General features: G+C 42.3%; 1 protein-coding gene across 6 annotated transcripts in view; it reads right to left on the bottom strand.

Annotated features, from left to right (window-relative positions):
* The window catches only part of PEX5L (peroxisomal biogenesis factor 5 like), a gene marked incomplete at both ends in the record, with an annotated part of 168,880 nt that overhangs the window by 16,292 nt on the left and 138,923 nt on the right, over positions 1-13,665 (bottom strand). For all 6 annotated transcript variants that reach the window (XM_079766748.1, XM_079766747.1, XM_079766745.1 and 3 more), the window contains one exon: positions 136-252. In XM_079766748.1, the coding sequence (XP_079622874.1) occupies positions 136-252 (117 nt within the window). The remainder of the gene's footprint in view (positions 1-135; positions 253-13,665) is intronic.

Consider the following 13,665-nt stretch of genomic DNA (forward strand, 5'->3'; position numbering starts at 1 on the left):
ATCTGATTGATATTAAATTGTCTGTTTTATTCTTAGATTTTTTTTTTCACAAAATGATTACCGACTAATTTATAATTATATGATTCAAAGAGACTGAGAAAACCTGTTATCATGTATAAGAAGAGAATTGGTCACCTTCTCGCTAGCTGAAATTGTAACTTGGTTCTGGGCTTCTTGGTTCTCGGATATCCAGTTCCTCCGGGCCATTTCTTCCCATTCTGCTTGCATCTTATCCCAAAACTCTGTATCTGACTAGGAGACAGGAAAAATCAAGAGAGATGGATTTAAGAGCATGCTCTATCATTTGGTTTATTTCCAGAAAGACAGTTTTCTTTATGGATCAAAATGATACTCATAGTCGAAGAGCTTCTGGAGGGTCCTCAGAGGGCAGAGTGTTGAACCGAATGAACTGTGACTTTCTCCAGCAGGAAAATTGCTACCATCTGAAGGCCCTGGATCATTTAGACCAAATTCAGCTAAAAATCCATTACCTGACCAATTTCAAGTGAGGGTACCAGACACACGTTTTAGGAAGGGTGGCCGTTCCTAGGATATGAGGAGCTAGAGCACCAGCTTTGGGACTGGCTAGGCAGTGACTTGGTGAGGCAGTGGGCTATGGACAAAGAAAAGTAACATTAGTTGACCCTACTCTGTGCCATGCACTGTGCTGGGAGAAATGTGATCCTAGAAGGCTATGGTCACAAAGCTAGGGTTGCACAGGATTTGATTCCTAGTCTGGCTTCCAAGGTCAGGCTTATCACCTTATGACAAACCTGGCCTCCTGATGCTAAAGAATGAAGGACCCTGGCTTTGTGAACTTGACTGAGTCGTCTTCAAGGTCTTTTCTATGGAAGGATAATTTTTAAAAAAATCACTTTTTTCTTATAATTTTATTTCTTTATTTTTTACATCTTTCAAAAGGGAACCCTGTTTTTACTTCAGAGGAGATTTGTGTTCTGGATGGAGGCAGAATTTTTCTCCAAGATCTGTTCCAGGTTGGCTTAGGTCAGTGGTCGGCAAACTCATTAGTCAACAGAGCCAAATATCAACAGTACAACGATTGAAATTTCTTTTGAGAGCCGAAAACCGACTTCTGTGCATGGGCCACGAAGTTTCAATCGCACTGTATGTGCGCGCCCGGACATGGTATTTTGTTGAAGAGCCACACTCAAGGGGCCAAAGAGCCGCATGTGGCTCGCGAGCCACAGTTTGCCGACCACTGCCTTAGGTGTCCTGGGGAGAGGAAAAAGGGGCAAGTGTCTTAAAGAACTTAAGAGAGAAAGGGGAACTTTCCAGGGGTGGGGAGAGAAGAGGTGGTAGGTTCTGAGATGAGTGAGAGACTGGTGCTTAGTTTTTAGGTATTTCCCTAGCAAATTAGATTGACCTCCAAGGGGATAACAGAGGGGATGAGTGGGGGAGAGGCCTGACTTGAACTCTGATATCCATGTGTCAAGGAAATAGAGAAAAAAAATTGAATTTTAAGGAACCACTTGGGGCTTGGTTGGCTGTTAGCAGCAGCAAGGCAAATAAGAAAGTGAAGACTCATCCTTGTTTTCTGGCAGCACATACGCTTCCCAGATTTGGTGTCTGAGACTAAATTACCTTCCCAGTATAGCAAGGGAGATGCTTGGAAACCACCTTATTATCTTTTAAAGAAAACAAAGAAATGGGCATTTCCTGAACACACGAGTCTGGGGCTGAGATCCATACTCTAGCTGCAAATCTCAATTTCTATGATTCTAAGTCCTGTGATTTGTTGACACACCATCAACTTGATTTGAGGTTGTTTTTTGCCTTTGAATCCTTCCAGTCTCACCTTCCACACCACCCTCATGCCTGGTGGTGGTTGTGCTGTGGCAGGAACTCTTCAAAGTTGCTTGAAATGATAAATATAACCTTATTTCTTCTGCATACAAATGTTCAGGGAATAAAGGTAAATGCAATGTGATTAATCCCAGGCTACCAAATAAATAGTAGGTCTTGCTCTCTTCCTTTTTCATATCCAGAATACGCATTCCTACCACAGTACTCAGTGGGGACCTCCCTTCAATGAAGGCTCAGGGCAGCAGGCATCTTGAGAATCTATGATGCTAGAAGCACATGGAATGGCCACCACGTATCCAGGTTAAAATTGGGAATACAATTGAAAATTTCTTTTTCAATGAGTCTTTTTAGTACAACAACAAATTTTGCAAACAGAATGATCTCAGGTATATAAAAGCAATGGCTAGATAAACTACTTGAAGGAAATATGCTACCCTGCTAAGAGAAATCTCTTTGAATGAAGGGATGATGGGTGATGCTTTTCCTGCTTCTTTACATTTTTCCATACTTTCTGAATTTTCTGATTTTGCATTAATTTTACAATAATAAAGGTTAAAAACAACAATAAAAATATATTAGCTTTCCCTTTTTAGTTCCATGAAACCTGAACACTTAGATACTAAGAAGTTAGGAGACATTTTTTGGAGTCTCATTGTCTGCCTTGAATAGCTTTGCAAAGATGCAGGCTCATCCTGTCTTCATAGATGCTGAAAGAAATCTGTCAAGTGAATTTTACAATGTTTACTGACTTTCCCAAGCCCCCTGGTGGGTAATGTGAAGTGCCAATGACTTCCAGTACTTTTTAAGGCAGTTACTTGTTCCCCTAGTGAGGTTCTCCAGAATTTAAAGCGATTACAAGTCTTTTGAAGGAAAGAATGAGAAAGATTTTATAATGTGTACATCTGGGTTATAAAAAGATGCATCACCTTTCCTGCAGTTTCAAATGCGAGCAGGGGATGCATAAATAAAACTGCTGTGGACATCAGAGGAACCTCAGCTCAGAGAGGGCGGGGCGGGTGCGGGTGGGGGGCTGCCCCGCTCTCACTTAATGATACACACCAGGCCTTACTGTTACCACTTAGAATAAGTTCTGACTAATTAAAGTGCACAGCACAGTTTCATTTAATTACGGAAGACTATTTTTAGCACAATCAATTTTCACCCAGCCTCAAAATCCAGACTTCATTCACCTAACCGCAATTAACACTGCTGCTTTTTTCTATTTCTAATCAATTTCAAGAAACCTGAGACATATTTGAATTTTAAACATTTTAGACAGGACTGAGGGGATTTAATATATTGATGATTTTCTTAGTTGTCCTGATATTGTGGTAGATTGTTTTTTAATATTCCACAGGTAATAAGTTATATGCTTATACCAGAAATGAGCTCTTGTTGCAAACCATTTTCATTTTCAAAAATAGCTTTCTGATTTTATCAATGGTATTCTTAAAAACTTGGGATATGCAGTATGATGGTTAAGAATAGAAGCTCAGAGGAACCTGGGGACAGATTTTGGCTCCATCACTAACCTTCTGCAAGTACTATTACCTCCCCAGGTCTCATTTTCCTTGGCTTTAAAGTGAAGATATATAATAGTGATCTTGGTTACTTGTTATGAGGACTAAATGAGAAAATGTATCTGTGGCATATAGAGCATGGTAAATGCACAAAAAAAACACCTCTTGTTAGTGTTTTTCCAGCATTGAAAACTATATATATATAAAAAAAACAATGAACGAAAATCACCCACAATATCAAAGACCAAATATCTGTATTTGGTGTTTTAATTACATATTCTTTTCCAGATATCTTTCCATTAGTCATATAAATCTTTCCCTTCTAATTTTTAAAAAAGAGGAGGAAAGTTAAGAATGTTGTGGCAAAAATGGACTGTTATATAGCAATTAAAATGGTTGTTATGAAGAACTTCTTACAACATGGACTAGCTTTTGAGTTATAATGTTTCTTGATAAGTAATATGACCAGAAGGATAGAAAACAACAAATAATATGCCAGGAAGCACCAATAGCACTGCTTTCATGGGATGGGATTATGAATAATTTGTATCCATCACCTTTCCTTGTACTTTCAGCATTTCCCAAATTTTCTATTACTAGCATGTGTTATTTTGGTGACAAAGTGGTTAAAAATGGTGACTTCTTTTCAGTTTTACTTTTTCCAATGATCACACAATAGAGCAATTTCTTGCCTCTCTGAATTCCTTTAACACATATTCGGTGTTAGTGGTTTAGACCAAGAGAGGTATGCACTAGATACTGCCATTACCCCTGTGAACTTGAGCAAGTCATTTTAACCCAGCTGTACATTATTTTTTCTTATTTGTAAATTGAGAAGACTGGATTTATTAGCTAAACAGCGGCGGCTTCGTTGTCTATGATTCAGAAGATCAGAATAAGGGGAAAGGGAGCGTGTTCACTGATCTCCAAAAATTACACTTTAAAGCATTTTCCCAAAGCATATTTGATATTTTCCCTTCAGTTTTTGATTGTAAAACTAGAAAATAAAAATTTCTATGAAAATCATGACAAAATTAAATATCCTATCTTATAAAAGAGTAATATGCAAATTGACCATTACTCCAAGACACAAGATGGCTGCCCCCATGTGGTCAAAGATGGCTGCCCCCATGTGTACACAAGATGGCCACCACAGATGGCCTGCAGGGGAGGGCAGTTGTGGGCAGTTAGGGGTGACCAGGCCAGCAGAGGAGGGCAGTTGGGGGATACAAGGCCAGGAAGGGAGGGCAGTTGGGGGGGACCAGGTCAGCAGGGAAGGGCAGTTGGGGGATACCAGGACTGCAGGGGAGGGCAGTTGGGGGGGCCAGGCCTGCAGGGAAGGGCTGTTGGGGAGGGGGGACCAGGCCTGCAGTGGAGGGCAATTGGGGGGGCGGACCCAGGCCTGTAGAGGAGGGCAGTTGGGGGGGACCAGGCCTGCAGGTTAGGGCAGTTGGGGGGGGGGGACCAGGTCTGCAGGGGAGGGCAGTTGTGGGTGATCAGGCCAGCAGGGAGGGCAGTTAGGGGTGACTGGGCCAGCAGAGGAAGGCAGTTGGGGGAGACCAGGCCTGCAGGGGAGGGCAGCTGCAGGGGAGGACAGTTAGGGGTGACCAGACTGGCAGGGGAGGGCAGTTAGGGGTGGACAGGCCGACAGGGGAGGGCAATTAGGGGCAATTGGGCTGGCTGGGGAGCAGTTAGGCATCAATTAGGCTGGCAGGGGAGTGGTTAGGGGGTGATCAGGCTAGCAGGCAGAAGCGGTTAGGAGCAATCAGGCAGAGGCAGGCGAGGAGTGGTTGGGAGCCAGCAGTCCTGGATTGTGAGAGGGATCCCAGATTGGAGAGGGTGCAGGCTGGGCTGAGGGATACCCCCCTCCCCCGTGCACAAATTTCGTGCACCAGGCCTCTAGTTAATTATAATAAAGAATAAGAAAATAAGTAATTTAGTTTAGAACCAGGACATTTTAAAGATATCAACATATTATCACTTCCCATTCACCAGTCTATTCTGGTCATTCTTGAGTTAAAACAGAAATATTTTAAACTTTGTGGTCAAACATAACTGCTGATTAGAAAGATCCTAGGGTTGTGCTGCGAAAGGACTGATCCGTGTGAAACTATATGCCATTTCTGCCTGTCAGGAATCTTGCTTTCTTTTTGCCTCTCTCTTTTTTAAAATTTAAATTATTTTTTGTTTAAAGTATTACATGAGTCTCCTTTTTCCCTCATTGACCTCTCACTGGCCACTCCCACCCCCTAGCACATGCCCTTACCTCCTACTGTGTGTCCATTTTATGCTCATATGCATGCATACAAGTCTTTTGGTTGATCTCTTACCCCCTCTCCCCTTGCCTTCCCTCATAGGTTGGACAATCCTTTCGATGCTTCTGTGTCTCTGGTTCTATTTTTGTTCATCAGTTTATGTTGTTCATTATATTCCACAAATGAGTGAGATCATGTGATATTTATCTTTCTCTGACTGGCTTATTTCACTTAGCATAATGCTCTCCAGTTCCATCCATGCTATTGCAAATGGTAAGAGTTCCTTCTTTTTTACAGCAGCGTAGTATTCCATTGTGTAGATGTACCACAGTTTTCTAATCTATGAACATAGGGGTGCATATATCCTTTCTGATTGGTATTTCTGGTTTCTCGGGATATATTCCTAGAAGTGGGATTACTGGGTCAAATGGAGTTCCATTTTAAAGTTTTTGAGGAAACTCCATACTGTTTTCCACAGTGGCTGCACCAGTCTGTCTTTTTGCCTCTTTAGACATCCATTGATTAGCTGTTAATGTACAGAACTTTAAAAAAACAACCAACCAACCAGTTCCTTCTATATGTGCAAAACATAAGAGAGTACACCTTGCATGGTGAGGAATGAAAAATCACTATGCAAGGCTGGGTAAAGTGTTTGCCACAACAAACAATTTTTGTTGAAGTGAAATTATGTGCAGTCAGTTTGGGACCTCATTGTTCTGAGATCCAGTAGCCCAGGCTGGTGAAGACTAGCTAAGCTCTACCCACTCAACACATCTCTTGTTGACTAAGCTCAGTAGTAGTTAAGGGTTCCATATGGCTGCCCAAAGAAAATATTCAATCTGCGGCTGCAATCATAAACGTGAAGCACCCTGCTCAAGGATGGGATAGAATCTGAATTGGTCAGAATTAGTTTGAGCTCTGGGTATAGTCCTGGGTGTCCCACGGAGTGAGGGGGTCATTGACAAATGAGTAACTCAGGCAAGAGCGAAAGTGCAAGAGTAACCCTGTTTATGAAGCGATTTACCTAGGAAAGCAGGGCTCTGAGGGGTGATGAGAGCTGAGCAAGCCAGCTTAGCCTTGTTGTGTAGATAAGAGAATTAAGAAAGAGTGAATGGCAGCTCCAGGGAGTAGACTTGTATCAAACATGATATGAAGCTGTCTGAAAATGGAGTGGGCTGCTTCCTCCTCAGGATGGATGCTCCAACATTAGAAGTCTTCAAAAACAGACAGAATAACCAATGTGAGGAGTGCTGTAAAGACGACTCACCGATTAGATGGAGGTTTGACCCGATAAATTCTGCAGTCTCTTACAACCCTGAGGGGCTCTGGTTGTAACACTATCAATGAATTGACTTACTGAGTAAACAGGAAGGCTCAAAATGAATACAATCTCAATGAGATAAGAAGTGGATCTGTCAGGATGCCCTTTCTCAACCTAAACAGTGTCAGGACAAAAACACATGGGCTTCGGCATCAGCTAGAACAGGGTGGAATCAGGCTGTGCCCCTTGTCACATGACCTCTTTAACTCAGTTCACCTCTTTGACTCAGTTTCCTCATCTGTAACATGTAAAAAGTCTCTCAGGGTGGTTGTGCAGATTAAGTGGAACAATGTATGCAAAGTGCTTAGAATTTGAAACATCAAGAACTAAGGAACTGGCTTAAATAGTTAATGCTATTTTATATTTGGAAGTGAAAGAGAATATTTCCCAAGATAGAGAGAGGATGCAATCCCACAAACTGTAAACTGTGTGGTTCAGAAGTGTTGGAAACCAAAAATATTGGTACTAGCACTCAACATAGATTTTCTGGTTGCCTCTGGTCAGACATGCCTTCTTGTTTAATGGAGCTGCCATCACTGCAGATGTTGGCAGGCACCGGGCAAGTAGCCAGAGGCTCTCTTCAAACGTGCCAGCAGATTAGCTGCAGAAACGTGGGGAAGAGAAATTGGAAATGATGGGAAGGAGAGGAAAGGACACAGGAGGCTGGAAATAATACAACACAAGCCTTGAGCAGGATGTCAGAAGGAAACCAAGAGCCATTTCTAACAGAGAATCTAAGGTACTTAGTTTTCTGTTCTTTCCTTCCTCTTCTGGCGAGGGGCAAAGAGGAATGGAGTATTAAAGCACAGTGAGCAAAACCTGTTATCCAAATGGGCAGGGTCATTAGCCTACCCATTAGCAAACGAATGCTTTTCTAGGACTGGAGTTTCACATGATTGTGTCCATGTTTGTGATTCCAGCGGTAATTGTATTCACCACAAAGAGCTGTCCTTAAGATGCACTGGAACCGGAGGTTTGGAGACCAAGCCTGGGTTTGCTGCCACTTTGGGAGTAAGGTTTCATGGGGTCAACATCTCAGAGGCTGTTTATTTCTTGGGTACTAGCACTCCACATAGATTTTTCCGGTTGCCTCTGGTTAGACATGCCTCCTTGTTTAATGGCACGGAGGCCTGCTCTTTGGGCAGCTAGCAGCATGTGACTACAGGGTTACTTTACCACAGGCATGAGGAGATGGGGAGGGTCCTGGGGTCTGAGCCTGTTCCATGTAACAAAGTCATGTGATAAAGGATTGGCATGTGGATTGTGAACTACAAGCAGTGTGAATCGGTTCCACAGGGGCTTTCTTCTCCTTTAGCCATGTCTGTGGGTAGTGAAAAGTTACTGGGAAACTCTCTAGCAGTTTTAAAAAAGAAAGTATTAGAAATATAAATGATCCAATAAAAAAATGGGCAACAGACCTAAATAGAATCTTTTCAAAAGAAGACAGAAGGAAGGCCAAGAGACACATGAAAACATGCTCAACGTCACTAATTATCCGAGAGATGCAAATCAAAACAACAATGCGGTACCATCTCACACCTGTCAGAATGGCTATCATCAACAAATCAACAAACGACAAGTGTTGGCGAGGATGCGGAGAAAAAGGAACCCTCATGCACTGCTGGTGGGATTGCAGACTGGTGCAGCCACTGTGGAGAACAGTATGGAGTTTCCTCAAAAAACTGAAAATGGAACTCCCATTTGACCCAGTAATCCCACTCCTGGGAATATATCCGAAGAAACTAGAAACACCAATTAGAAAGGATATATGCACCCCTATGTTCATAGCAGCGCAATTCACCATAGCTAAGATTTGGAAACAGCCTAGGTGCCCGTCAGCAGATGACTGGATCAGAAAACTGTGGTACATCTACACAATGGAATACTATGCTGCCATAAAAAAGAAGGAATTCTCATCATTTGCAGCAACCTGGGAGGAATTGGAGAACATTATGTTAAGTGAAATAAGTCAGTCAATGAAAGAAAAATACCACATGATCTCACTCATTTATGGATAATAAAGAACATTATAAACTTGAACAAAAAGATAGATACAGAGACAGTAAAGCATCAAACAGACTGTCAAATTACAAGGGGAAGGTTAGGGAGAGGTGGGGGAGATAAGAGATCAATCAAAGGACTTGTATGCATGCATATAAGCATAACCAATGGATGCAAAACTCTGGGGGGTGGGGGCATATATGGGAGTGGGGTGTGGGGAGGGCAATGGTAAGATATGTACACATATAATACCTTAATAAAAAAATTGAAAAAAAAAAAAAAAAAAAAAGAAATATTTACTAAACCCAAACTATGTGTTTGTGCTGTGTATGATAGGACTATTGAACAAAACAGAACAAAACCAAACACCTAGATACGGATGCCACTCCCAGGAAGCTCACTGTCCAATGATAAAATAAAAACAGGGGTAACTGTAATTCAGGATAGGGTGAACAAAGGATGCAAAAAGAGATGAAGTTGCTTGCTCAAAGGCACGCTAACCTGGTAAAAAACAGAGCCAGAATTCAAGATATTTCACTCTTCCCTGTTATGGCATAATGCACCTTGCAAAATGGCTACAGCAGTATTCCTGGTCCCCATCCTCAGAACCGGCCAAGGCGGAGTCTACCGTCTGTCTCTGAACACTTCCCGTGACAAACAGAATGTGATGACAGTGACCTGGTGTGGCTTTTAATACTAGATCCTAAACGGTGATAGAGCTTCTGCCTCCCTCTTTCTTTCTGGACACACCCTTGGAATCTCCTTGGAATCTAGCAATGAGGCTGCAAGGAAGCCCAGGCCTCAGAGAAAGGCCATTTTGGTGTCCTGGCATCCATGCAGCTAAAGTCTCAGTGACTACCAGCACCGGCTGTCTGCCTGTGAGTGACAGGGCTTCAGAGGATCCGCACTCCAGCCTTCAAGCCATGCTGACACCTATGCACCAAAGAGGCGCCACCCCCTTCCAGCTGCACACAAATTACAGATTTTTGAAGCAAAATAAACATTGTTATTTTAAGCCATATGTGTTGGAATAATTTATTACATATCCAGAGTAACTGGAACACACTTGGGGTCAGAGTATAGAGCATGGAAGGAAGTTGAGGTGCAGAGAAGGGACCTAATGACGGGGCTCCCTCAAAGGGCTGGCGGTAATGAAGAGCCGCAGCATCCCCCAGAGGGCACACTAGGAACAAAGAGTGCTGTGGTCAAATGGCTTGAGAGGCTTTAGGTTAAACCTATAGGCCAGATCTAGCCAAGAGACGTTTTCCCTCCTAAGCTTAGATACAAAATCTCACCTCAAACCCAGATTTCAGACCTTTCATGAAGATCTGTGAATATTAGGCCCACACGTCTGGAAGCAGCACTCTCAGGTGGCACATGCGGTCCCCTACTTCATCACGGTCACCAGCAGGCCATCACTTTACCTGCCTGGCTCCTGGAGGTAGCCGAGTTGGCAAATTCTGGACAAATGTGAACTACAGGATCTTTGCTGCGTGACTTCCCAGGACCTTCAAATGTTAGTATACATTAATATACATACTAACTATCTAAGAGGGGGATGACCCCCAAATGAGAGAGAGAGAGAGAAAGAGAGAGAGAGAGAGAGAGAGAGAGAGAGAGAGAGAGAGAGAGAGAGAGAGATAGTAGGGTGTTCTCCAGAACACAGCTTGGGAAATGCTGATGTAGAGACCCAGGGCATAAGCATAGAAAGGTCCATGAAAACAGAGATTGTTGGTGGGATGAATTTGGTGAATCTTGAGAAACGGGCAGGGATAGGAATTTACCACACACAGTTTGTGTGTATGTGATTGTTTCCAATGAAACTCATCTCCAATGAATGATCCAGCAGGTTCTCTAATCCTCACATCTGCTGTGTGAATCAGAATTCGTCAAGATTTTGTTGTTTTATTTTTCCACAAAAGGAAATGAAACCCAATATGTGGAGGGAAGAATTAAAGTAATTTTGGTATGTTTTTGGGAAGACAACTCATTTGATGCATTTATCTTTTGAATATTAACTAGTCATTGAAAATGGCCTTTGAAACTACATATAATTGTATGTACAGATTGGACAAAGACTGGAAGAAACAGGAGAAAACGAAAACAGTTAATTTATTAGTGTAGTGGGATTTCTGGGTAGTTTCTAACTTTTCCTCCCCCAACCTTTTGATTTCCTTTATTGTTGTTGCTTTTAAAATAATTTAAATAAGAGAGACTGTTTGATAAAGAAATTATTTTCTGGTGACTAACAACGTTTAAGTTCTATAATTGTTTCAAGGCCTATGAAACATGCAAACATTCTCTGTATTGGGAATAGTGGTTAAGGGCAGGAGTTTTGGAACTAGACTGGTTGGAATTCCAGTTCCATCACTGAATTGTGGTGTGACCTTGAACAAGTTACCAAATCTATGTCCCAGCTTTCTCACATTAAAATGGGATAAGGCTGCTGTAAAGCACTGAGCTACCCACCAGGGGAGCATGTTCAGCTACAACTAAAGCAAGCTTAAGGTGTCTGAGCCTATAAACAGGCTCCTTCTTCCTCTCCTTTCTTTGCTGCAGGGCAAGGCCACCAGAGAGATTGTCTTAGAAGCAGTTTCCTTTGCAACATTTTACTTGGTGATAAAAAATTTTACCTGCTAGACTTCCAAACCTCAGAGGGAAGGCTGGGGTGGGAGGTGGCGGGGTGGGAGGTAATCAACCAAAGAACTTGTATGCATATATGCATAACTCATGGACACAGACAATAGGGTGGTGAAGGCCAGGGGTGGGAGGCGGGGGCAGTGTAAAAGAGGTCAACGAGGGGAAAAGGGGACATATGTAATGCTTTCTTTTTTTAAAAAAAATATTTTTATTGATTTCAGAGAGAGAGAGAAACATCAATGATGAGAGGGAATCATTGATTGGCTGCCTCCTGCACACCCCCCTCTGGGGATCAAGCTCACAATCCGGGCATGTGCCCTTGCCTGGAATCAAACCTGGGACCCTTCAGTCCACAGGCCAATGCTCCATCACTGAGCCAAACCAGTTATGGCATACTTGCACCAACTGGCTATATCTAATGCCAATGTTGACACTACCTTCCACAGTGACACTTCCCCCCATCCTTTAGGGTTATTTATGGGAAAAATATTGGGCCAGTCATGTTGATGGGCAAGTCAAATTAAAAAATCACTTATATTTATTTGTCATATTGTACTGATGTTTTGCCTTTTTCCCCTCCCCCCTCCCCCTTTTTTTGACTACCTGATGGTCACAACAGTTGACTAGGTGTGAAGATAGAGTCTAGATCCAGTTTGTAATCTTATGAAGATAATGGGGAGGAAAATGGCAGAAACTGCTTTCTTCGACACCGAAATCAAACTAGCTGACTCAAGGGCAAGACAAGAATTCTGAAACACAGCCAGGAGCCCCCCTGCCTTGGACCAGGGTGGTAGTATCTCATCTCGGGGTGGAGTGGGGAGGGGAACGTGTTCATGCTGCCTGGAGCTGATATCCAGCTGTTCCTAACTACTGTGGAGCTAGGTAGTTTCTGTTACACCCACCCATGCCTTCCAGATGGTCAAAATTATCACACATTCTCCTTGTGTTTTGATTTATTGGCCTGTGAGGATTAATTTGGATAGAACTAGAGAAATATTTTCTCTGCCAAGGATACTAGGCATTGCATCTAGCTTCTTGGCAGCAACAGACTCATACCCAGCATCCTAACACAGAAAAGAAAACCAATAAAATGCCAGGCCAGCGACTCCATGGCCTGGGAGAAAAATCTGCCGTGGTAGCACTCTTTTCTACAGAGCCTACCAAACAATGGAGAAGAGGCAATGGATGGGTTTATATTAGACTGTACTGGCAAGAATTGTTGGACTTTAACAAATGACATATATTGTATTGGTCTTGGGAGCTATTATGTAATTAGGAACACATTTGGAAGGGTCAGGCATAATGTTTTAAAAAAGAAATACTTAGATGTACAAGATAGTAGTGCTTTTCTAATGTCTATAAAATTGATTTTTCATACATAACCTTTTTATTGAAATGATTCATAAAATTTGAAGAGTAGCATCTTCTCAAAGTAATTTATTATATATACTTATACAGTTAATTCACTCATTCAGCCAAGTTATTGACAAGCCTACTATGTAGCAGGCAATATTCTAGTCATGGGTATAGCAATGAATAAGACAGATGCTAATCCTGCTACTGGAGTGTGCAGTCTGGTGGGACATGGACAAATGCCGTATAGTACTGTAGGATAAGGGGAGAATAGGTACTCTAGAAGCAAAGAGGAGGGAAACCCAAATTAGACTCAGGAGTTCTAGGCTCTTCTGGAAGCAATGAAAACCAATGGAGACCCTAAGAGTGAACAGAAATTAGCAGGTAATGGGGCGAGGAAAGAACATCTCTGATAGGAGGAATAGCATATGAAAAAGCTAGGAGGAAGATTACATGGCCTATTCTAGGAACTGATAACTTATGATGATGCCAGTGTACATATCAAGGTGGGAGTCAGGGTTGAGGATGTAGAAGCAAGAATGGTCCAGATCACGAAGAACCTTATAATAAGCAGGTCAATGAGTTTGGACTTTAAGAACATGTAGAAGGTCATGCAGATCTGTGTTTTAGCGAGATTTCTCTGGCTGGAGTGAAGAGAATGGAATAAGTGGGACATTCCATTTTTACACTTTGGAGGCGGTGAGATCAGTTACAAGGCTGTTAGAGTTGTCTGTATAAGAGATGATGCCAC

Source organism: Cnephaeus nilssonii, assembly GCF_951640355.1.
Source record: "Cnephaeus nilssonii genome assembly, chromosome: 3".
Lineage (NCBI taxonomy): Eukaryota > Metazoa > Chordata > Mammalia > Chiroptera > Vespertilionidae > Cnephaeus > Cnephaeus nilssonii.